A 26,592-nucleotide genomic window follows, 5' to 3' on the forward strand; every position below is an offset into this window, starting at 1 on the left:
CAAGAGGTTGTTTTGGGGTACACAAATAGTCCTCCACTTACAACAGTACCTTTAGGGACCGTTTGAAGTGACAATGGCACTGAAAAAGGGACTATTTTCCACACTTAAAACCACTGCAGTATCTCCATAGTCACGTGATCAAAATTCAGAAAGCGCATGCTTGGCAACCGGCATGTACTTATGACAGTTGCAGTGTCCTGCAACGACCTCTTGTCCTGACAAATGAAGCCAGTGGCGAAGCTGGATTCATTTTACAACCCTGTTGCTAACTTAAAAACTGCCACGTGTCAACCCTGAAGTTGGCCTGAGCGAGGCCATTTTCTAACTTCAAGGTTGCCACACAGGAGCTGAGGGCCAGGGAGGGGGAGAGGGTTTCTAGCCAAAACAAAATACTTTCTCTTGGGAACCAAGGACGGAAGTTCCCACAGGTGGTCGGAGAGAAGCAGACTGACGTTACCAGGCAACCGGATGATACGATGATTGGACTACGTGACTGACTGCTTGATGAAGGGGAAAAACTTTTACTTTTAACTTGGTGAAAACCGCGGGAATATTCAGACTCGGTTTTCACCAGCCCGTGCCAATATGATCTTTCCAATAAACCAGTTCTTTGAGGAATCTACCTGCCTTGGAGTCCTATTTATCATGAGAGTATTACTTGGAACCCTGACGCAGTGATTCACTTAACAACTGTGGCAAGAAATTTCGTAAAATGGAAGAAAACTCATTTAACAAATGTCTCACTTATCAATAGAAATGTTGGGCTCAATTGAGGTCGTAATTGTGGTACTCAATTTTATGAGGGTAGTAAGAGAGTTCCTATGACTAACGTAGCCTGTATCCTAATCTAATGGGGATGCAGCTCTCTCTCATAATAAGCAGCTACTGTTCTGACCCAGGATTCCTTCAAAAGCAAGAAGCAGAGTCTTGGTCCCGGCAAAACCCCTTTTATTTACACGACTGTGAATTCCTTTCATTCACAATCAGCAAGGCTTAGCAAACAGTCTTTCAGAGGAATGTTTATCAACACGAACCTTATCTCATTTGGAGAGCTTCCAAATAACTAATTTCCAAACACAGGGCAAGGCAAGACTTGGCACAGAGTCTCTTATAATCACAAACAGAACTTTCCACTTTTGACACAACCGAAGGAACAAATAGTTTCCTGCAAAAGCCCACTCCCCATTCCTTTTGTTTCTTATGGGAGGAGCCAATCAACTCCAAGGTGTGGCTTTACTCCTAAGTCGACCCTGCTTTCTTAGTTGTTCTTGTCTTCTGGCAGCTCTGCGCATGCGCACACTGGGAACAGGCTCCAGCTGTTCCTCTGCCTCACTGCGGTCTAACTCCCTCTCTGCCTCCAATGCAAAGCCCTCGTCTGAGCTTTCCTCAGTCCCCAGGACTGGCCCATGTTCCTCCCCAACCTCCTCACTGTCCAACTCTGCTGATAGCTTTGCTGGCCGCTGGCGGGCCACAACAGCTACCGAGATTGGAAGATGATTTTTGACCCAGCTCTTCCCTAGAGGTCCAGCTACATGTATTTTTATATTGCACAATAACAGAAGGTGGTTGATTTGCCCACATAAATAGTTCCTGCGCAAGCTGAATCCCTCCAAGACTGAGTGGCTGTGGTTTCCGTCATCCCGATTTGTGCATCTTGTTCCATCTTTGACGATAGGGGGGGAAATTTTAGCCCCCTCAGAGAGGGCCTGCAATCTGGGAGTCCTCCTGGATACGCGGCTTAGTTTAGAAGAACACCTGACGGCCGTGACCAGGGGGGCCTTTTACCAGGTTCGCCTGGTATGTCAGTTGCGCCCCTTCCTGGATCGGGATGCTCTGTGCACAGTCACTCATGCCCTCGTCCTTTCTCGCCTGGACTACTGCAACACTCTCTACATGGGGCTGCCCTTGAAGAGCACCCGGAGGCTTCAGCTGGTCTAGAATGCAGCCGCGCGGGTTATCATGGGGGTACCTAGGTGCTCCCACGTTACAGCCCTTTTAGGCGGCCTGCACTGGTTGCCGGTTGTTTTCCGGGTGCGATTCAAGGTACTAATTATGACCTTTAAAGCGCTCCATGGCTTAGGCCCAGGGTACCTGCGAGACCACCTACTGCCACCAGTAGCCTCCCACCGTCCAGTACGATCCCACAGAGTTGGCCTCCTCAGGGTGCCATCGGCCAAGCAGTGTCAGCTGGTGACCCCCAGGGGGAGAGCCTTCTCTGTGGGAGCGCCTTCCCTCTGGAATGAGCTGCCCCCGGAGCTTCGCATAATCCCTGATCTCCGGTCCTTCCGACGCGCCCTAAAAGTTGGCTTTTCCAGCAAGCCGGCCCTTTTATCTAATTTTTTAAATGTTATTGTTATATTAATTGGGTTTGTTTTTTGGGATACTTATCTAATTTCCTTTTAACTTTTGTGATATGTAGTTTTTAATGTTGTACGCCGCCCTGAGTCCTTTGGGAGAAGGGCGGCATATAAATCCAATAAATCCAATCCAATCCACAATGGTTCATGCTTGAATAGTTTTTGGATTAGATTACCTTCACGCTTTCTATTGGGGGCTGTCCTTGAAGGTGTCCCCGAAACTTCATTTCTGATCCCCACTTTATGAGCATTATGAGGTAAGACGTTTTATATCAAAATATATTTTACTCTTTATACTGTTTCCATCTTCCCTTAAAATATTAACAGAATCCACAATGGTCAGAGAATCACTGCCTTCACTAGCCAATTGATGGTCAAGCTGAAACTAAATTAATCAAGTAAAAATAGCCAACAGGGGAAAATCCCCTTCTCAAACTTCCTCAATCCCCCAAATAAATTACTCAGACCCAATCTACATATCGAAGGATATGGTCTGCAAACACAGAATTAATTAAATTAGAAATCCCAGAGGAACGGCATGTTCACAAGAATAAACATACGTGTACACCCCCACACACACACCCCGATCAAGTCTCACCCTAGAATCAGCGTGCAGACATTTCACACTCCCCCTATTAAAAAATCTGCTGCTGTACCCCATTCTCTGCACCCTGTCCTTAAAAGCAAACTGTTTTGCTTTTAGGAATAAATATTTTTTCCTTTCCTCACAGCTCTCTGGATCTCATTTTTTATTTATTCTTTTGTAATCCTGGCTTGTTGTTTTTCTGATACCAGGAACAATTATACTCTGCTCATTCTCAATAAGCGGTAATGACTGTCTATTCTAGCCCAATTCTGGGGCCTTGGTGGCCCAGCCGTTAGAATGTGCAGCATTGCAAGCAAACTCTGCCCACTGCCAGGAGTTCAATCCTGACTGGTTCAAAGTTGACTCAGCCTTCCGCCTTTCCGAGGTCGATAAAAATGAGGACCCAGATTTGTTGGAGGCAATATGCTGACATTTTAAACCCCCCCAAAGAGTGCTGTAAAGCACCGTGAAGCGGTATATAACTCTAAGTCAGGGGTGTCCAAACTTGGGAACTTTAAGACTTGTGGACTTCAACTCCCAGAATTCCCCAGCCAGCCATGCTGGCTGGGGAATTCTGGGAGTTGAAGTCCACAAGTCTTAAAGTTCTCAAGTTTGGACACCCCTGCTCTAAGTGCTATTGCTGTTGCTAATTCAAAGCACTAGCTTTAATTTATAGAGCCCTAAATAGTTGGAGGCCCTCTCTCAATGTCATCTACCATAAGAATATTAGAAGAAAGATCTCTTTTGGATATATGATGTAAAAACAAGGAAGGAAAGTTTCTCTGTGCAAGAAATTTCAGGAAACTGAAAAAGAGAAAAGTAGTCTTAAAATTGGTTTTGCCACACTCACCCGGAGCCTGTCTTTGGGTAGGGCGACAGCTCCTTGTTTGATAATCTCAAGAACCCGTTCCACTGACAGGGCAGCTCCAGGATGATCGATCCGTGAGCTAAAGAAGCTGATCACCTTGAATGAAACAGGAGATAAAGACAATAACATGATTTAATGAAGCAGCGCCAGGAATCTGCCCGCCACATTAAAAAACAAAATGTGAAAATCTGCACAACTGGGTTATGGTGATGATTGAGTAGTTTCCTAATGGGAATTCGGCAACTATATAGCTGAATGCCAGATTAAAACTAAGACTAAATATTTATAAACCGAATGAGCCAGCATTTAACTATTGTTTCAAATCTGCTTATTTGAGAATTAGGATCCATATATATATATATCTGTACAGCAATGGTTCTCATCCTCTTCTTCACCAAGGACCTTCTTTAAATACCTTTTGTGGCAATGGTGAAATTCATTTTTTTTTTGCTACTGGTTCTGTGGGCGTGACAAGGGAAGGATACTGCAAAATCCCCATTCCCTCCCCACTCCAGGGGAAGGATATTGCAAAATCTCCATTCTCTCCCCACTCCAGGGGAAGGCTACTACAAAATCTCCACCCCCACCCACTCCAGGGGAAGGACACTACAAAATCTCCATTCTCTCCCTACTCCAGGGGAAGGATACTGCAAAATCTCCGCTCCCACCCACTCCAGGGGAAGGACACTGCAAAATCTCCATTCTCTCCCCACTCCAGGGGAAGGATACTACAAAATCCCCATTTTCTCCCCACTCCAGGGGAAGGTTACTGCAAAATCTCCATTGTCTCCCCACTCCAGGGGAAGGATACTGCAAAATCCCCATTCTCTCCCTACTCTGGGGCCAGCTAAAGGTGGTATTTGCTGGTCCTCCTAACTACTCAAACTTTCCGCTATCGGCTCTCTAGAACCTGTTAGAACCTGCTGAATTTCACCCCCGTTTTGTGGCCACTGACATAGCCACGGATCCCCAAGACTTAAGACATAAATCATAATATTCCTTCAAGTCTTTGTAGCTCTCCTGTGATGACATTGCGCCTCCCCTCCAGGCGTACGCGGGCCACAGGTTGAGAAACATGTATAGCATAGAGTTCAGGTAATTAAGTTGTAAATACTCCACAGTGGTCCCCATTCAAATCTTACCATTATGTATATTCTACTGCCTTAGTCATTTAGTGCATACTTAGCACTATATACCAGTTTCTTAAAATAATTACTTTGCCACAAAATTACTTTTATGGGAGTTGTTGGGGGGGGGAGTCAAGCCTCCAAATGTTGGTCATTCGAAAACACTGCATTCACAAAAAGGTATGAAAGGCCAGGGCCACACATGAAAGTCTAATTAAACTGATTTATCAGTTTAATTTAACCATTTATCTAAAATGGTATAGGGCCGTGATGGCTAACCTGTGGCACGCAAAGCCCTCTCTGCGGGCATGCGAGTCGTCGCCCCAGCTCAGCTCCACTGTGCATGCGCATGCTCTTCCTGCCAGCCAGCTGATTTTCGGGTCTCTGCCACGCATGCGTGAGGGGCGGGGCACATGCAGATGATGTACATGCATGCGTGGGGGGTGGAGAAATCATGCATGCATGCATGAAGCGGGGGGGAGCACTGGGGGGGTGCAGTGCCCCCACCCTGTGGTCCATTGTTTGGTCCCGGGAGTCTTCAAGGAGGCTTGCTAGGCTCAAAAATGGGGTGCAGGGGAGGGTTGTGCGCGCATGCGGGGGGGAAGTGGAGCATGGGGGGTGTTATGTGCTCATGCGCAGGGGGACGGGGACGCGGAGAGGGGGTGTTGCGCGTGCATTGCATTATGGGTGTGGCAACACGCATGTGTACGCTTTCAGCACGCAACAACAAAAAGGTTAGCCATAATTGGACTAGAAGACCTCCAAGGTCCCTTCCAACTCTGTTATTCTGAAAGGGATCTCAACCAGTCCAACAATGCCTCTAAATATACACCTTATCTTGAGAAATCAGGTAGACAGGAATACTGCCCCTGCCACTGAACCTGCTAACATTCCTTTAATAATCTCCTTCAAGGACTTGGAAATGGTTTGCTGCTTGATTCCTTTGTACTCCAGTGGGTTAGACACCCACCTGGAGCCATTAAGCCTCATTAGGCCTCTGCAGCTATTAGTAAAACAAAAAGAGAGCTGATGGTCTGATTATTCAGGGATTCAAATGAGACACACCACTCCTGCAAGCAAACTACAGGCGCTGCCTCCCTAATTTGGAGCAGGAGCACCCAACAACTCTTTGGAGAAAAAAGTGCAAAGCAAATGAAAGATTCAGTAGGAAAAAAAAATGTTTACTCAGTAATGGAATCACTTTGCTGATACTAATAATTTCTTACTGCAATTCCTAAACATATTTCTTTCCAAAATGTGAAAAGCAACCAATTAGAAGTAGACTTTTTTTTTTACACTGCACTTGCAATAAAATGAATTTCTTAAGGGGGAAATAATATGCCTTTTTAATCTGTTACGTTGGTTTCAGGTTCCAAATACTTTGCCATGTTTTTCTCTAGGAAAGGGATTGGCAATGTTGGACGAAATGTCCTTCTGGGTTCAGTTCCAAGCAGGGAAAAAGACACTGGAAACATGGAGGCTGATTGGAAAGATGGTTTGTTGATGAACAGGACCACGTGGGTTTGAGAATCAGGGTTATTGATACCCTCTCTTACACCTTGCCCTTGAGCTTCCTGTTCCTGTGCAAGGAATGTCTTCTATTGGCTGTCATCAAACTCCCATGGGGCCATGTGGGGGTCATGTTTGTCTGAATCAAGTTTGGTTGAACCTTGGGCTGATACAAGGTCCTTATGAGATTCTGCAATGCAGTGAGCCCTGTTGTTGATAATCCTATTACCATATTTTTCGGATTATAAAATGCACTGGAGTATAAGACTCACCAAGATTTTGAACAGGCAAATTAAAAAAAAAGTTTTTGCACTCTGCAAACCTCCCAAAAATGGCCCATTTTCCATTCATTTTTGCCCTCCCCAGCCCCCAAGAGCACTCTGGAAGCCTCCTAAAGGCTATGCACGGACATTTTTGCAAAGGGGGTGGGGTTCGGGAGGACAAAAATGCTGTATTCAGTGTTTAAGACGCATCCAGATTTTCACCCTCTTTTTTGAGGGAAAAGGTGTGTCTTATACTCTGAAAAATACGGTATATCCTGGGGGGCGGGTGTTTCATGTCTTAATCCCATCACCCTGGAGCTGAAGGTCTTTTGTCTTGTAGATAGGCTGACCCAGTTCTTCTGGGGCTATTAAGAAAGGTGGGGGCTGCTTTCCAACAGCATTTCTCCTTTAGGGAGATATCATATTCTGCCTTTTTAATATTTCTCAAAATATTTCATTTCATTCTTCTAGAAGGGGTGACTTCCCTCAGCAACCATGGGCCTCTTTATGACCCATGGACTTCAGCTCCCAGAATTCCTGAGCCAGTCATGTGAAACTTTTTTCCCACACTTATGTCAATCACAGCATCCTGTGGTCATGTGATCAAAATTAAGCCGCTTGGCAACTGGCATATATTTATGATGGTTGCAGTGTCCCGGGTCATGTGATTTGCAACCTTCTAACGAGCAAAGTCAATGGGGAAGCCAGATTCACTTAGCAACCATGTTACTAACTTACAATTGCAGTGATTCACTTAATGCAGGTGTGGCCCTCCGCCCTTTCAAGGGCCCACCTTGATGACGGATTTATTAATCTCGAGAGGTGGAGGAAGCGGAGATTTAGGGGTTTTTTAGTTAATTGTTTTTTAAAAACTTTTAGGGGTAGGGATTCAGGGGTTGGGGGGCGGGTGGGTCAGGTCAGGAGCGATGAGAGAGCCAGGTCTCCAGGTGTGGTCGCGAGCAGAAGGAGCGGAAGGGAGGAGGAGGGGGAGGATATTGTTCCTTTACAGGGCTCGCTGATTTCAACGGTCGTAGGGAGGGGCAGATACGAGGACAGATTAAGAACTCATAGTCGGTTGGGAGACCGTGAGTGCTGGTTACACCCGGTCGCTCGTACCAACCCCCACGTTCTAGGTGGTCAGGAGCTGCAGACCAGGGCCTGAGGCTGTTGCTATGCAATGCGAGGTCCGTCGTTAATAAGGCCCCCCTCATTCACGATCTAATTTTGGAGGGGGAGCCGGACCTCGCGGGAATAACGGAGACCTGGTTGGGCCACGAGGGAGGTTTACCCCTCGTGGAGATGTGCCCACCACGCTACCGAGCATTTCACCAGCCCCGGGCCCAGGGAAGGGGCGGTGGGGTAGCAGCGATTATCCGGGAGGATTTAGAGCCAAGGGAGTCCACTGTGCCACAGACGTCCGGGTGTGAATCCCTTGTTGTGAAATGGGGCCCTGGGAGACAGTTGGGCCTGCTGATAGTATACCTGGCTCCTCGCTATACATCAGGGGCCCTGCCTGAACTCCTCGAGCTGATCGCATCGGTGGCGGTTGAGACCCCCAAACTCTTAGTGATGGGGGATTTTAACCTGCCATCGGTGGGAGAAGCATCCGAGGGGGTTCGGGAGTTCATGGCTTCCATGACAGCCATGGACCTGACTCAATTGATCCAGGGCCCGACACACGAGGGAGGACACACCCTGGACCTTGTTTTTGTCTCTGGCCAGTGGTTGAGTGATCTGGGAGGAGGGGACTTAACCATCACTCCGCTGTCATGGTCAGATCACTCACTCCTCCGACTCGACTTCCCTGGTGCTACCCCCCGCTGCGGGGAGGCAGAACCAGGAAACACTAGATGGTTCCGCCCCAGGCGCCTAATGGAACCAGATAGGTTCCAGACGGAGCTTGGGCCACCTCCTGTAACCCTGACCCGCCCCTGGGTAGAGGACCTGGGAACGCTTCGTTGAGTGAGGGGTCTCTCCCGGCCTCTTTGAAAGAGGCGGTGGTGAGACCCTTGCTCAAGAAGCCTTCCCTGGACCCTATGGAGCTGGCCAATTATCGTCCTGTCTCCAACCTTCCCTTCTTGGCGAAGGTTGTAGAGAGTGTGGTGGCTTATCAGTTTCCACAACATCTGGAGGAAGATGATTATCTAGATCCGCGCCAGTCCGGCTTCCGACCCGGGCACAGCACGGAGACGGCCTTGGTCGCGCTGGTAGATGATCTCTGGAGGGCCAGAGATAGGGGTTGTTCCTCTATCCTGGTCCTATTAGACCTCTCGGCGGCTTTTGATACCATCGACCATGGTATCCTGTTGCGCCGACTGGAGGGGTTGGGGGTCCGGGGCACCGTTTTGCGGTGGTTCGGCTCCTACCTTTCCGGTCGGACGCAACGTGTGTTGGCAGGAGAGCAGAGGTCGACCCTAAGCCCCCTTACTTGTGGGGTGCCACAGGGGTCGGTCCTCTCGCCACTCCTGTTCAACACATATATGAAGCCGTTGGGTGAGATCATCCGTGGTTTTGGGGTGGGATATCATCTGTACGCTGATGATACTCAGCTGTACATTTCCACCCCGAACCACCCCAACGAGGCCGTCGAAGTGATGTCCCGGTGTGTGGAAGCCGTACGGGTCTGGATGGATGACAACCGACTCAAGCTCAACCCCTCCAAGACGGAGTGGCTGTGGGTACCGGCTCCCCGGTTCAGCCAATTAACGCCATCTTTGGCCATCGGGGGCGTTCAACTTGCCCCCGTGGAGCGGGCGCGCAATTTGGGCGTCCTCCTGGATGCCCGGCTGTCCATGGATGACCATGTGACAGCCGTGGCAAGGGGGGCGTTCCACCAGGTTCGCCTGGTGCGCCAATTGCGCCCCCTACTGGACCGGGATGCCTTACGCACAGTCACTCATGCGCTGGTGACGTCTCGCTTGGACTACTGTAACGCTCTCTACATGGGGCTTCCCTTGAAATGCACCCGGAGGCTACAGTTGGTCCAGAATGCGGCCGCGCGGGTAATTATGGGGAGTTCTAGGTACTCCCATGTGACACCTTTCCTGCGCGAGCTGCACTGGCTTCCTGTGGTCTATCGGGTGCGTTTCAAGGTTTTGATAACGATCTTTAAAGCGCTCCATGGCTCAGGACCTAGTTACTTGCGGGATCGTATTCTGCCCCATACACCCCTGCGACCAATTCGCTCGCACAGAGAGGGACTCCTCCAGGTGCCGTCCACCAGACAGTGCCGAGGGGCGGCGCCTAGGAGTAGAGCCTTCTCTGTGGCGGGCCCAGCCCTGTGTAATGACCTCCCCCCGGATATTAGGATCACCTCTGACCTCCGCTCCTTCCGTGTAAAGCTCAAGACCCACCTATTTCAAGTAGCTGGCCTGGCTCAACCATAGTCTGAACATATCGCTCCTGACGGGTTTTTTATTTTTGTAATTTATTTAATTTACTTAGGGATTTTTAATATTGTGATTTTAATTGTCTCCATTCATTTGTCCACCTCCTCTTTGTATACGTCTTTGTATACGTCTATATTATATGTGTGTCTGTCTATACTTGTATTTTTATGTTTTTATTGTACGCCGCCCCGAGTCTTTCGGGAGAGGGTGCGGCTAAGAAATAAATATTTTTTATTATTATTATTATTATTATTATTATTATTATTATTATTATTATTATTATTATTAACGACTGTGGCAAAAAAGATTGCATTTTTTTTTTGCGGGGATCAATTGTAGTTGTAAGTTAAGAACTGTCTGTAGCAGCTGCTCAGGATAACCATCTCCCTCGTTTTAAACACAGCAGGTCCTGTTAAATCACCATTGATCATTTAAAAATAATACCTCTGCATTGTGAGTATACAAACATAATCACAAAAGTGAACAATTGACAACGGTAGCAAAAGGTTTGATTTTTCTTCACCACTTATTTAGATTTCCCTTCTAATCTCAGAGACCTTTTGTTGTTGTTGCTTATCACAATGATTAATCTAGCAGGAAAATTCTCAATACAGCAAAAGAAATAGCCAACTTTCTATTATATGCATGACTTCAGTCCAGCTTTTGCAACCGCCTGCAAGAAAAAAAACCCATCACATTTGCCAGAAAAGGAGTTCATTTAGTTCTGGAATAGACTTCAGCAATAAATGAAAACAGAATTCATACTAGCCTTGGTTATCAAGTGACCCAGATGTTTTTTTTTAATCTGCACAATATTAGAGCTATTGCAGCTCAAACCCACAAATCTAAGCAAGCGTAATTTGTTATTCTTCTGCAAATGTTAAGCCCAGCTTTAGGAATATAAGATGCATGGTGTATCTTGATCTTTTTTCTCGGCATCATTTGAAGATCATGGAGAGAAAGAGAGAGAGAGATATGAAAATGATCAGTCTTCCTTGCTCTCTTCTACAGCAAAAGGGGTGGTTAAAATCTCTTCGGCAAGGGATTACTTTATTTTATGGGTAGTCCTTGACTTACAACCATAATTGAGCCCGACATTTCTAATGCTAGGCAAGACTTTTGTTAAATATGTTCTGCCCCATTTTGTGATCTTTCTTGCCAACATTGTTAAGTGAATCACTTTACTTGTTAAGTTAGTAACATGGTTGTTAAGCGAATCTGACTTCCCCATTGCTTGCCAGAAGGTCGCAAAAAGTGATCATTTGACACCCGCCCCAGGATACCCGAACTGTCATAAATACATGCCAGTTGCCAAGCATCCAACTTACGAGCATGTGACCATGGGGATAATGCAACGGTCATAAGTGTGAAAAACAGCCATAAGTCACTTTTTTCAGTGCCGTTGTAACTTCAAACAGTCACTAAATGTAAATCGAGGTCTACCTGTACCGAAGAGTAGACTTAGAGACGCCCTCTAGTTTAGTTATTGGCTGTACCCTGTTGTGGAGGTCCTCAATTGGGCAAGATGGATTGACCATTTTTTAATCTTATTGAGATTAAAAGAGACTTGGAAGAACTCCATTTCCCATCCTGCTTCTGCTGTGAAGTCTCTAATTTGGTTCCTTCTACTGAAGAGCTCAAAGATGGTTCTATGTTCTAGTTTGGCAAAAGAGTCTCTATTGTGTTCTGGAGGAGACAAGATTGGTCTCTGGATTTTCCAACACCTTTCCTCACGTGGAGAAAAAGGATTCCAAGATGTTCCTCATGACCATGAGCCTAATCTACATATATAAAAAAGGCTCTGTGTTTGTGTGTGTGTGAGTATGTTCCAGCATAACTCTGGAACGCCTCGAGCAATTTCAATCAAATCTGGTACAAAGATGACTTACTCTCGGGAAACAAATACTGAGAGGGTAAGACCCCTTAAGACCCCTCAGTGGGGGTGGGGTGTTGTTGTTCTGTTAAGATACAGCCTGTTGTGCCTTAAAATGGCTTCTACCGTACTGCAGTAAAATGGCTTTTACTGTACAGCGCAGTGGAGTTGCCATGGTAATGGCTTCACAGTACTCCACAAGGTGGGGCTCCCTCTGGTAAGGGGAAAAAATACAACATTAGAAATTATGTTTGGTCCGGACATTTTCAACAAGGTTTTGATTATTTTTGAGGACAAACGTATGGCCATGATCAATAAAACATTACTGCAACTCGGCCTGCCTGTACCACTACAAGACCAACACGACGTACTTCACGCACATTACATACGAGAAAAGAACTAAATAAATACTGTGGCAACGCCGGGTTATCAGCTAGTTTAAAAAAGAAGAAGAAGAAGAAAAGAAGATGGCGAGGCACAACACCAAGGTACTATGGAAGATTCATTCATTATCAAAGGTCCCTTAAAAAAAGAAGTGCTTTGCTGGTAACTCACACTTTGATCATGCGACCATGGGGATGCTGCGACGGGTAAGCCTGAAAAGTGGTGATAAATCACTTTTTTCAATGCTGTTGTAACTTGGAACGATGACTAAACGAATGTTTGTAAATTGAGGACTACCTGTAGAATGAACCTGTGATGGGGAATATGAAGACTATTGGGCCAGCTGAGTCAGTCAGTAGAGCTCCGAGGAAAAGGATGTCCTCCTAATCCAAGTCCCTCTCTTCCCTGAGATGGCTTCCTCTTTCATTGTCTTCTTCTCTTCTCCATCCTTCCCTCTCAAGGAGAAGGTGGGTGGAGCTAATCCGGCCGACATTCCTTCATTACTGCTAGCAAGATCCATTCTGCTTTGCCTGCAACTCCACTCTTTAAGGAAGGCTACCTCTCAGGTGCAGAGAACATAACTTCTAGGGCCTTTGCTGCCATGGGTGTAATCCTCAAGGTAGATAATCCCCTTTGGTGGTCATCCTGAATTTCATAGCTAAATGTCTATGGGGATTCTCAATCATCCAGGTCATGATTGTCCCAACTGTCCAGCTGCCTCTTGAAAAAGCACCTTTGGGACACCCTGTCGTGGGTAAGACAGGGAAAGATGGCTGCCCACTTGTCTTGTCCAGATGATCACAAAACAGAATACTGGGAGTAAGTATTCCATTAGGTTTTTTTCCTACAGAAAGCAGGGACAGAGGGTAACAGAAGGCAGTTCGTTAAATCCTGTATCAAGAAGGGAGGCACATCTGGCCTTTATTCATGCCCTACTTCTGCAATCCTTATTTGTATGTTCCAGGACAAATTAGATTCATGGTTGGGCAATCAACCTTGACCAGAAAGATTAATCGCTCTGTACACTTTTCGCTTCCAGGTCCAATGTGAAGTGCTGATGTTGATGTTTAAAGTCTTAAATAGTCCCATCCAACATACACTATCTTGACAATCCTAAACCCTAATTTCATTTCGTCTTTTCTATCATCCAAGGCATAGCTGGTGGAGAAGATCTTCCTAGTTGTGAGATGATGGTCAACCCTGGAGCCACTTTGTTAAAACATCTTCAGGGTTGCCACATCTGGGCTTTTACTTGGAACCCTGACAATGATGGTGTCCATTCAGTTGCATTCAACTCTTGGCGATTCCTATGCACCAGGTCTCTCCATGTCTCCTGATCCTGCATTACTTCTAGGCTCTGGCTGGTCTCAGCTTTGATGGTATCCAGTCACCATTTTCCCTTTACTGCTAACTCTTCCAATCATAATTGTTGTCAGACCTGGAAGCCATCTTTTACCCTTGGGACTCAGTCCTACCACATTTTCTACTGTGGGAGGGGGCGATATACAGAGTGTGGGTGATATATAGTCAAAATAACATTCTTTCTCAGAGAGTCAAGGCCGTCTTGCCCTGCAGCTGCGATGAGGTGACTGGGAAGCACCTTTAGTTTTGGACGGTGCCTGATTGGACCATGTGATGGACATGTGGGTGCTGGGCAGGGACTTGAACTTTCTTTTGAGTGGGGAAAATCTGGACACTTTCAGATTCGGGTTTTCCCAGATGTGCCAATATGACATCTCTAATAAAATGGAACTTTGAAGAAACTCCAGCCTCGGGAGTCTTCTTTCGTTAGGGCTGTTACTTGGAACCCCGAAAATTGCTTTCTCCAGTGAATCCCCCTGCATGACATGGCCAAAGTAAGTGAGACTCAGTTTCGTGATTTTGCCTTCTAGTGACATTTCTGATGTTATGCATTCCAGTACTTGCTTGTTAGTCACCTTTGCTGTCCAAGGAATACCTAGGAGCCTTCTCCAATACCACAGCTCAAACCGACTTGTCCTGTCTTCCTTTTTTAAGGTCTAACTTTTACAACCAGACTTGTGATATATGCTTATTACACACTGGATTTCCCTAATAATGGGTTTTGGAAAGCAGTTTTTAAAAAATATTTTTTACAGGACTTTGGAAGGCCTGGCAAAAATAACTAATATTATTACTTTTTCTTTTCTGTTATTCAGGACTGTAACACTGTTCCTACGCTGGCTTTAATATAACAACATTTATTTCGATGCAAACCTCCCATGCTGATCACTTGATGAAAAGTTTGGGAAAAATATTTTAAGCAAATGCATATGAAAACATTGTTGAACAGCTTTTCAGGAAAAAAATGTATAAATTCAGTTTATCAAATAATGACAACTGACAAACTGCATTATTGAAACGTCTTTGCCAAGAATTCGTTAATAAATTCTGACTTCCAACATTTAGCGTAGATCCAGCATTTTTTAATCATTGTTATATTTGCTGATTAGCTTTTTGAGAGTATTAAAATTTATTTTTGTCTGTTACAATTCCTCTGAGCTTATTGAATAAATAAGCATGGATTTATTTCTTCCAATAAACTGATGTTCACAACTGTGTTTGTAATAAAATAATATTATATTCCAAGAGAGTTTGGCTGGAGGAAGAGCATTTTTTGGCTCATTTATTTTAAAATGTGCCTAGATTATTTTTTATATGTTTCTTTTGGTGCCCTTTGGCAGACAAAGCAGCGTATTCTCATATCAAAGCAACAACAAATAAAGAGATATCCGCTCCTGCTATAAAGCTGATATAATCTGAAGCTTTATCAACTACGTCTGATCTTTTCTCATTTTTCTGCAAGGAAATGTAGAGGCATTTTTGCCAAAGTAGGTTTTCCCATTATAAAAAAAATATTTAAATTATCCTTTGCGAGGAGCTCTCGCACACACAAGCATGCACACACACAGAGGCACACAGATATACAAGAATATGACATGCATCTATTTATGGAGTGGGAATAATCCAGAATTGTTTTTTGACGGATCTATCAGGAACTTGGGCACTGCAATTAATATAATGGGAGAACTGTGTATCTTATGTGTCAATATCTATATCTATTCTGCACGAAATAAAAATAGCTATTTTAAATTGTAAATAGCATTTTCAGAGAGGATATTAAAAACATACCAGATCTATGTTCTGCATGATATCCTGGAAAGAGGGGTGAGTTCGAAATTGCTCAAAGAGATCCCGCTTATATAGCAGGGCATACACTAAATTGGAGTTATGATGGAGGGAATTTGTTAAGCAGGAGTTGATTATTTCTAACATCATTCGAATGACTTCTTCAATCACGTTCAAATCCTGGGCCTAAGAGAAAGAAACAAAGGTATTTCTAGTCAGGACAGGTATTAACAAACATAAAACAGATATCAGAACATTTCATTACTTTTCCCCTAGGTTATCGCTCAAGAACAAATAAATTAAATTTTTAGCAGAGCACATGATTTTGATGGAACATAACACATATTTAGTTCCATATTTGATTCTCAGCAAAATCAAGTTGCCTGGCAATTTAAATAATAAATCATCCATATCAAAAGGTTCGACAGATGGACTGATTTTTTTTAAAATGTAAGCAATTGTACTGTGTTCCCCCGATAATAAGACAGGGTCTAATTTTCTTTTGACCCCCGAAATAAGCACTTGGCCTTAAATAAGGCCAAGGGAGGTCTTATTATTTTTGAGGTGCAGGAGGCGGCAAGCATGGTCACCTCATGGCTGCTGCTGTGTTGCAATATTTTCAGGGAGGGCTTATTTTGGGGGGGAAGAGCTTATGTTAGCGCATGTGCTCAAAAGTCCGATTGGGCTTATTATCCAGGGAGGTCTTATTTTCAGGAAAACAGGGCATGTGATCTTTTAGATAGCTTTAAATGCAACAAATGCAAACAAATATACATGAATCCCATCAAACTGTACAGTTCTGGGGAAATTATCAGGATTTTCTTGATAATGACCCAGAAACAATCCTAACGTAATTGTTATTATTTTATACCAACTATCCTAGGGATCTTTTTAGCATTCAGCAATCTAAATACTAAATCATGTTTGTGTGTGTGTGTGTGTGTGTGTGTGTGTGTGTGTGTGTGTGTGTGTTTCTCCAGCATAACTCTGGAATGCCTCAAGCAATTCCAACCAAACTTGGTACACAGATGACTTACTCTCTGGAAACAAATACTATAAGACACCCTTAATACAACGCCGGGTTATTATAATGGTAGCAATGGGGTAAAAAATTGGCAATGGCAAAACCACTTCTGAAATCTTGACAAGAAAACTTCAGTTGCAAGGAGTAAATACTGAAAGTACCAAATAAATAAATAAATAAATAAAATTAAGGTTGGGGGGAAATGCACAAGCTGGAATGGCCTCTTTGGCAATCATCAAAAGACAGAACTGTGATAGACGTGACAGGTCCTTTGTTGCTCTCTGAGCTTAGCTGTTTTCTTGCAGGCCATTACCTAACTAGGTAACATCATCATGCTAGGCTAGCCATTCATTCCCGTAGTTATACCCAGTGGCGAACACCATTAACGTTGACACCAGCCAGAGCACAGAAAAACTTAAAGAAGTAGTGTAAGATTAGAAGATGTGGAGAGACCTAGCCCACAGAATCGCCAAAATGCGGCTACGACTACATGGATAATATCAGTCTTCCATCCTTCTGAGGTTGGTAAAATGAAGACCCAGATTGTTGGGGGCAATAAGCTGTCTTTGTAAACTGCTTAGATCAGGGTCCCCAACCTTTTGGACTTCAGGGACCACTAAATTCGTAATTTAAAATCCCGTGGACCACTAATATGATCTGCCTAATGACCGGCTGGGTGGGCTTGGCTAGGTGATCGTGTGACTAGGTGGGCATGGCCAACTCGATGTCGCTCACGTTGAGGGGCACCTCGCCAGCCTCCACTTGCTCCTCCCCTCCCAGCCACTCCTCACCTGCCCACCCGGGCTCCTTAGGGCCCCAACAGGAAGCAGTTGTTGGAGCTAAGCAGCCACCATGACAAAGAGTTGGCAAAACAGCTCAGTTCAAATTTGACCTGACCGAGAAGGAGGCTCAGTAGAAGCACCTCACTGAGGACTACGAGCATAGGCTTTCCAAGCAGAGGGAAGACCTGCGGGAGTGCAAGGCGAGGTACCGGTGCCTGGAGGATCAGCGGGCTGAGATGGTCAGCCAGTTCCAGGCCATGATGCAGTCCCACTGGAATGAAGCTCTCCGGCTGTTTGCCACCAGCAGTTCTTCGCTCCAGCCTTCACCCAAAGCCCCACATCAGGAGGCTGAAGCAGACCCCAAGTCAGAATTTCTCCCCCCCTCCGACCCGCACAAAAATACTCCGAAAGGGGAGATTCTGCAGCAACATAAATGTTCATTGCAAGTATCCGGCCCAGGGGCTGTAGTTTTGAGGACCCCTGATTTAGTGCAATATAAAAAATGCAAATAATTTTTCTGCAGCCCACCAAAATTGTCTCGCGAACCACCAGTGGTCCACGGACTACTGGCTTAGTGACTGCTGGCTTAGAGAGGGCTGTCAAACACTATGAAGCTTTATATAAGTCTTATTGCTATCATCATCATCACTTCAGATGATTCCTCCTCAATAGAAAATAGATTCGATCGTTTTCCTGTCAGATTCATAAATAACCTTCCAAAATGATCATTATAATAACTAACCATTGCATTTAATAATATCCTTGGTGGCAGCAGGAGCTGCATGCAAAGAGGCTATAGAGATGAGAAGGGAGGTTTTACCCCCTACTATGCAGAAGGAAATGAGTGGGGTGTTAGCAGAGTAACCCTTTCTTCTATCCCCAATGTAGATATGTAGCAGAGTGCTGAGAAGAAACAGAGTTAATTTATTCCACCCTTTCAGCTAGCTAATAGTTTACTTTTGGACTTTTGGGAAACGGGAAGAAAGAAGCTAGAGAACAAGCAGAAAGTCAAGGACAAAATGTATATAATAATGGTGAAATACTATCAACAAAGAGTAGCGTTCTTCATTGTCTTAAACTATCAATACAAAGCTGAGACATCTCTGGATATAGACATGGCATTAAGGCAGATATAAACCATGTTATAAAAACATTTCACCATTACTAAAAACGTTTGGTTTTCCTGAGCAGTAACTTTCGTACCCAGCTGCAAAACAACTAAAGTACGGAACTGGGATTTCTCCTCAAGACAGAGGCTTAAGTAAGGAAGAATTTAGCAATTATCCTTCAATGCAACAGCTGCTCTCCATGTGAAAAAGATATTGTACTAGCCTAGTTATAGTTTTTGTACATCATAGCTTAGACTTCTGAAAGAATTGTGAACATTCCCCTTGTAAAAACTTTCACTTGGCTTCTAATTCCGAAATAGTAATAATACTATCTAGGTGCCAGCCTGCCATGATTTGGGTGACAAATTCTATAATATCAAAAATATTTATTTACAAAAGTAAGTTCTCTAGAAGTTACAAAGGAAGATGTGAAATCCTTCTCTAAAAAGAAACCACCCAGAATTTGGTACAGGGGAAGGAAGGAAGGAAGGAAGGAAGGAAGGAAGGAAGGAAGGAAGGAAGGAAGGAAGGAAGGAAGGAAGGAAGGAAGGAAGTTAAGAAATAAATAAAAGAGGGAGGGAGGGAAGGAAGGAGGGAAAGAAAGAAAGAAAGAAAGAAAGAAAGAAAGAAAGAAAGAAAGAAAGATTATAAGTTGATTAAAGTTAACAATCTGGTATCTACTTCATAAACATAGCAAACTCATTGATGATTGAGTAACTTGTGTACAGGATGTCTGAGGTAAACAAATGCTACTATAAGCATTTCAACCCTATATTTGAGATCACTTAGCTCTAGCAATGTGTTGCTGTAATCCAACTCCCAGATGTTTGCTACTAACCCAGCTATAAACTGGGCCAATGGTGGTTTGACCAACATGATTAGGGCACCAATGTAATCTGGACAAGGCTCTCCTGGCTGTAGCTACCATTTGGATTTCTGCTTTATCTAGAAGTATTCTTAGACTGTGGACCTGATCTTTGAAGAGTAATATAGTCCCATTCAAGACTATTCCTGGATCTGCCTGTGTCCTAACCAGGAGCCTTTTCATTCTCAAGATCTGTACCAATATTTAGCAGGTTTTGACCTGTTCTGGAGAACCGGTAGCGGACATTTTGAGTAGTTTGGAGAACCGGTAAATACCACCTCTGACTGCCTTGCCCCCATCTATTCCCTGCCTCCCAAGTCCCAGCTGATCTGGAGGAAATGGGGATTTTGCAGTAACTTTCCCCTGGAGAGGGGAGGGAATGGAGATTTTACAGTATCCTTCCCCTGCCACCCCCACCAAGCCACGCCAACAGAACCGGTAGTAAAAATTTTTGAATCCAACCACTGATCTGTACCACGATTTCTCAACCTGACCAACTTCAAGATGTGTGGACTTCAACCTCCAAAATTCCCAAGCCAGCCATTGAGAATTGAAGTTGCCAAGGTTGAGAAAAACTCATCTAAAGCTTCACCCAGCCAATTATTCCTGCATGGCATCGATATAAAAAAGAGAGGAAAACTTGGCTTAATTTAAAAGCATTAGAAAATTTGCTTTGTTTGTTTTGGGAGAAACACATACATGTCGTTTATCATCATTCTAGGAAGTTTTCAAAAGCACCCCTTGAATTTCCTATGTTTTCAATAACAACAATAACAACAACAAAAAGGTAAAGTCTTCAGTAAAATTTATGTGAGGGAGGAGAAAGGGAAATGCGCAAGTACGCTGCATTTTAAATTTAAGGTGTAATCTGTCTTCATGGGGCAACTTTTCAGTTCGTAGTTCTGCAGCGGAGTCCTTTATGTAGTTACATTTATTCATATGTACATAGAAATGTTTCCAGACAAATTACGCCATTTGCAGGATAAACAACAAAATATATTAGAAGAACAATTATCCTTTCAGAGCTATCCTGCTTTGCAACTTGAGGATTAATTTGAACGAGGTACACTACAGCATCTCCTCTGATGGTCCCTATGCCAAGTCTGAGTATCTTTAAATTGTGTATCTTTAAAGCCAGTCTGGGATTGCGTTTGCAAGAAAAAGGAAGGATTTTTTAAAGAAAGAAATATAAAGCACTCTCTTCATTACAGTGCTTGGATCAACATAAGCAAGAATATCCTCCAGGCAATGTCCTGATATGCTACTCTGTCAGGGGAAGGATATTAAGGTAATTCATCTTAAAAACAAATAGGAGCCTAACTCCTTCAAGACAAATGTTTATTTAGTGCAATAGGATGCTCCCCACAGTGACCGACTACTGTGTCTCATTCTTGGAAAGCCTGCAGGCAAGGGAAGACAGAAACCCTTTGCTGGTGCTTCCCAACAAGTGGGATTCAGTGACAAATCTTTCAACAGAGAAGCCCTTTAGGGCAGAGATGAGGAACCATGGCCCTTTCACGACTTGTGGACTTCAACTCCCAGAATTCCTCAGCCAGCTGAACCTGCCATGCCCCCGGACCGGTTCTATCGGCGGCGGCGCCATCTTGATTTTCAGTTCTGCACATGTGCAGAACAATCTTCATTGCAGAAATGTAAAAGTTTTTGTGCGCTGAACTGGCAGTAATGCCAGCAGCAACCCACCCCTGGCGCGCATACCGCTCTTTGCATGTGCATCCACACCACAAACCGGAAGACCAGGCGGCTGGTGCGCATGTGTGTGCTGGAAACCGAAAGATCATCTTCCTGGCGCATGTATGAGCACCGGGCGGTTGCTTTCTGGTTTCTGGCCCGCGTGCTCCCAGTTTGGCACTCACTACTCTTATTTTCTAGAGGAAAAAAATAACTGATGATTAGGGGACTGGGGACTAAAGGAGAACGGTTGCAGGAACTGGGTATAATTCTAGTTTAATGAAAAGAAGTACTAGGGGAGACATGATAGCAGTCTTCCAATATCTCAGGGGTTGCCACAAAGAAGAGGGAGTCAAACTATTCTCCAAGGCACCTGAGGGTAGAACAAGAAGCAATGGGTGGAAACTAATCAAGGAGAGAAGCAACTTAGAACTGAGGAGAAATTTCCTGACAGTTAGAACAATTAATCAGTGGAACAGAAGTTGCCTCCAGAAGTTGTGAATGCCCCAACACTGGAAGTCTTTAAGAAGATGTTGGATAGCCATTTGTCTGAAACGGTATAGGGTTTCCTGCCTAGGCAGGGGGTTGGACTAGAAGACCTCCAAGGTCCCTTCCAACTCTGCTATTGTATTGTATTGTAACTGTGGGAACTATGAGGGGAATGAATTCATGTTGACTGACTGAAGCTGATTCCTGCGAAATTGGGTTTCATGCCCTTCCCCTTTGGCAAATACAAAAATGGGCCCACTTTTGGCCTCCCAAACCCCCCACACATCCCAGTTTTGCCCTTCCCAGCTCCCAGGAGCACTCTGCAGGCCTCCCAAACCCTCTGTGTGCCCCGTTTTTGGTGAAAACGGGATGCACAGGGTGGGGTTATTTGGTGTATAAGACACCGACAGTTCCACCCTCTTTTAGGGGGTGGGGGAGAAAGTGTGTCTTATACTCCAAAAAGTACGGTATATAATAACAAAGTTCCAAAGTTTTTCTCTTATCATCTCTACAGTTTTGAGTGTGTTCAGTTTAAGATGGTTCCGGCCGCACAACAGGGCCAGTTGTTCAACTTCCCGTCTGCATGCAGATTTGTCATCGTCTCAAATTAAGACTAATCATAATCATCATCATTTCGATGTAGAATCTGCCTGGCCGACATGTGCAAGACGGGAAATGAAACTTAGGCTCCTGTCTCCACAATTCTCTGTAATGATTCTTCACTGTAGAAAACTTTGCTCTTCCAGATACGTCAGGCATCCTGTTTATTTACTTTCTCTAATTATGAAAATGATTTTATTTCAGTAGGCCTTTGGCAACTGACTTTTAGTATTGTTATGATTTTATGGGATTTGGGTTGCCACTTTCCTGTCAGCTGTCAACTGCTTGAAGTCTTTGAAGCTGGGTGGGATGTAAATTCATATTCACAGAGATTAATACCACAGAAAATAAATGATTTATTTGCTGGAATTCACTTTGTAAGCAATTTCCATTTTCAACCACTCCAAAAAAAAAACAAAAACAAACCTAAACTACCAGAGGAAAACATTTTAAGGAGATAAGCAGGAATGGAAAAATACAAGAATGGCCGTTTGGAAGCATGGATCGGTTTGCGGCAATAACTGGATGAGGAAGGACACATGTTTAATGTGTCTGATGGCAAAAGTTAAGCATTTTAAAAAGATCCGAAAATGGATTACAAACGTGAACATTCCTCCTCAGATACCATAAAGTCATCTCTGTTGGCTGGAGAAGATAGGTTTGTACTCAAAATATTTGGACTGGTTGGGAACGATTGCTGTAAACATTAATGAAGTAGAAAATTACATAAACGAGGAGGCAGGGGGGGAAAGCAGAGTTTAGGAATTTAACCTCATGCGTGTATGTTGTTGTTAGTTGCAAAGTCGTGTCCAACCCATCGTGACCCCATGGACAACATTTCTCCAGGCCTTCCTCTCCTCCACCATCCTCTGGAGTCCATTTAAGCTCACGCCTGCTGCTTCGGTGACTCCATCCAGCCACCTTATTCTCTGTTGTCCCCTTCTTCTTTTGCCCTCAATATTTCCCAGCATGAGGCTCTTCTCCAGTGAGTCCTTCCTTCATTAGGTGGCCAAAGGATTTGAGTTTTCTCTTCAGGATCTGGCCTTCTAAAGAGCAGTCAGGGTTGATCTCCTCTAGGACTGACTGGTTGGATCGCCTTGCAGTCCAAGGGACTGACAGGAGTCTTCTCCAGCACCAGGTGTGTCAGGGGTGGGTTGCTGCCGGTTTTACTACTGGTTCTCAACCCCTGCACACACTTACTTCGCTCGCACGCCAGACACACACTGCACATGTGTGCATTGTTCAATGTAAATTGTTCTTCGTGCATGCGCAGAACGATTAACAGTGTACTGCTCATGCACAGTCACTAAAATCCAAAATAGCGATGGCCCAGCAGCGGCAAGGGAACCAGTTCGGGGACGTGGCAGGCTTGGGTCACTGCCGGTTCTGACACCCAGGCCTGAATTCCACTTCGGCTGAACCGGGCCAAACCGGGAGCAATCCATCTCTGATGCATGTATACTCAAGGGTAAACTGTAGTAGGTGGAACTGAAGCATCTTCCTTGCTGTGGTCCCAATAGAGGAGGGAGAAGTTCTTGGTAAGAGAGCTAAAAAATTTCCCAGGTGAACAAGTCTCAGGTATGCCAAGAGTGGAGCATCATAGCTCTTACTGGCTTGAAAGATCTCCCAGAGATCCTGGCAGTAGATCTCAGAATGAATTACACAGAACTGGGACCTCAGCCCAAATTATTTCAGTAGGGTGTTCTTTCAGCTTGAAACGGCTAACTGATTTTTCTTCTTACAAACCAAGTCACAATTAGATAGCATAGAAGACTCAGACTTAGAATAACTATATTGTCACTATTAATGTATACTAATCTGTATTCGTTGCATACAGCTTTCAAAGGATCATCGCCTCCAATATTGCACTACGTAAACATGACAAAATAAATACCATACAGTAACTCAGAACGGGAAGAAGATATAACTGCATCTATTGTGATTGTTGTCAGGGGAAATTTCACCCTGAGCTAACGAGGTCTAGAATCGATGGCTTTCCAAACAGCATATCTTCAGAAAAAGCGAAAAATAAAAACCCGAGAACATGTTCTAATGAAAACAAAACTTTTAATATGAAAATAAGAAAATAAACAAATCTATCTAATTGTTACATTTTGGCAAGAGCAATTATCGTCCACCTTCGTGGCAGATGAACAGAAGATCAAAAGGGAAGAAGTCTCTGGAATGTGTGATGTATATGAAATGTGTTAAGAAGCATGCGCAGTAAATCATTGCTGATAAGGGCCTATGACCTGCGCAGTATATCTCAGTTCAGCTAGCAAACAATTAACGCAGTGACAGTGATGACTATATCAGTAGTCCTCGACTCACAGCCACAATTGAGGCCAACCTTTCTGTTGCTAAGTGAGAAACTTCTTTAGTGAATTTTGCCCCATTTTAGGACCTTGCTTACCACAGTTGTTAAGTTAGTCACACGGTTCTTAAGTGAATCTGGCTTCCCCATTGACTTTGCCTGCCAGAAGATCACAAAAGGAGATCACATGACCCCGGGATGCTGCAATTGTCATAAGTGTGAAAAGGGGTCATAAGTCCCCTTTTTTTCAGAGCTGTTGTAACTCCAAACAGAAACTAAACGTTGTAAGTTGAGAACTATCTGTATTGAGAAATATATCTAAAATAATAATCAGGAATGCAGACGCAATAACTATGCTGGCCTGTCCATAATAAAGATTAACATGTTAACTGAAAGCGCAGAACTGATTTTTTAAACTATGTATGTTTTAACACGTAGAACCTAATAAAGACATTAATAATAATTTCACATGATTCACCATGATGTGCTATTTTTGTTATTCATGTAGAGGCAACAAATACCAGACTTGCCCCTTAACGCAAAAAATACAAACAGGAAGGAAAAGATTCAATGACTTTGGAGAATTTTGAGAACAGGCACATCATACCATTGTTTGAAAGTAAGCGTTGTTTGTGACATTCCCTATTATTTTTAAAGTTTATTCTCTTTAATGCTGGATAAGAATGCTGATAAACATAAACATTTATGACGCCATTCGCCTTCCTGTCTCCTAGACGGAGAGCAAGGACTGCAAAGGGATGCACCAAAAATTAAAAAAATATAAATCCCGAAGGGAGAATATAAGACACATTCCAAAGGCCTCTTGGGAAAGTGTATAACCCGTGTTGGCGGCTATGGGAAAAAAATAGCAGTAGACTAAATAAGAATTGGAAGAGTCTAACAACTCTGCTAAGCTTCTGAGGCTGATTAGGTAAATGTGTAAACTGATGGGATCATACAGTAATTTTACTTTCAATAGTATCAATCTAAACCACATTAAAATGCACCGACCTGGTACTGTCACATCTATTTTATAAAGATCACGTTTATGCCAGAATGTACATGCTTTTGTAGCAGTCCTATATAATAAGAAACATAGAATTGTTGAGTTGGAAAGGAGTATTTAGGTCACTGAGTCCAATACCCAGCTCAGGGCAGGAATCCAAATTAAATCATCCTTGACAGATGGCTGTCTGGCCTCCTACATTCAGGGAAGGGGAGACCAACACTTTTCTAGGTTACAGCATTTAAATTGTTGCCTCCTCTTACTATGAAGAAGGTTTGAAATAGTCAGGTGGGAATTTCTAATTCCCATCCTACAAAAACTCTTTCTAGAAGTGAATTTCTAGAACTCGGAAAGGTAAGAGTGCTAGTATTTAAATTCTGGGATGAAAAAATATATATACAGGGCAGCACTCCTGGGTGCCATTAACCATCTTGCATACATCGCTTCCTAATTCTCTGCAATAAATCTACTTATCTAACTTCTTGCTGCCAGCTTACATATGTGGAATACCTGGTGGTACAACATGCTGATGTTTTTTAAGGTTAGACCAGAGATGGCTAACCTTTTTGTGTCGTGTGCCAAAACTGTGTGTGTACAAACGTAATAGTGTGCGCCTGCACCCATAATGCAATGTGTGCAAAACAGCCCCCATGCATGCGTGGGCAATCCTGCGCATGCCTGCGCAACCACTGGGCTCTCCCACCCCCGCACATGCGTCCCACCCCCCCCTCGTCCATTTTTGGCTTCCCGGTTGATGCAGGAGGCTTTCCAGGCCCAAAATCGGATGCAGGGGGGCTGGTGCCCCTGCGCCCCATTTGGGGCCTGGAAGACCTTCTGCACCAACTTGGAAGCCAAAACGGGGTGCGGGGTGCTGTGCGAGGCCCCAAAATACAATGCGAGTGCCCCCTGTGCACTCAGTTTTTAAGAAAAGTCATAAAATGGGACAGAACTCTCTTAACAAATTTCTCACTTAGCAACTGAAATAATGGGCTCAACTGTGGTCGTGAGTCGAGGACTACCTGTGTTTCCTTGGGTGATCAATTAATTTTTGTAAAAAAGGATTATTTGACTTCGCAGATGATTCATTTTAGTCGGTAACTCTTAACAGGTTTTTTTCTCCTCCTGTCTTGGTAGCCTACGTTTTTTGGGGGGGAGTATGGCCAGGCCATATGTATGCCCATATACATAAGTGTGATGTATTAATGGAGTAG

General features: G+C 44.1%; 1 protein-coding gene across 3 annotated transcripts in view; it reads right to left on the reverse strand.

Annotated features, from left to right (window-relative positions):
• DYM (dymeclin) overlaps nt 1–26,592 on the reverse strand; it is a 287,865-nt gene that overhangs the window by 48,212 nt on the left and 213,061 nt on the right. For all 3 annotated transcript variants that reach the window (XM_081942534.1, XM_081942535.1, XM_081942536.1), the window contains exons 15-16: nt 15,507–15,689; nt 3,794–3,907 (exon numbers count right to left, since the gene is read on the reverse strand). In XM_081942534.1, coding sequence (XP_081798660.1) covers nt 3,794–3,907; nt 15,507–15,689 — 297 coding nt within the window. The remainder of the gene's footprint in view (nt 1–3,793; nt 3,908–15,506; nt 15,690–26,592) is intronic.

This window comes from Natrix helvetica (genome assembly GCF_964273705.1).
Source record: "Natrix helvetica genome assembly, chromosome: 2".
Lineage (NCBI taxonomy): Eukaryota > Metazoa > Chordata > Lepidosauria > Squamata > Natricidae > Natrix > Natrix helvetica.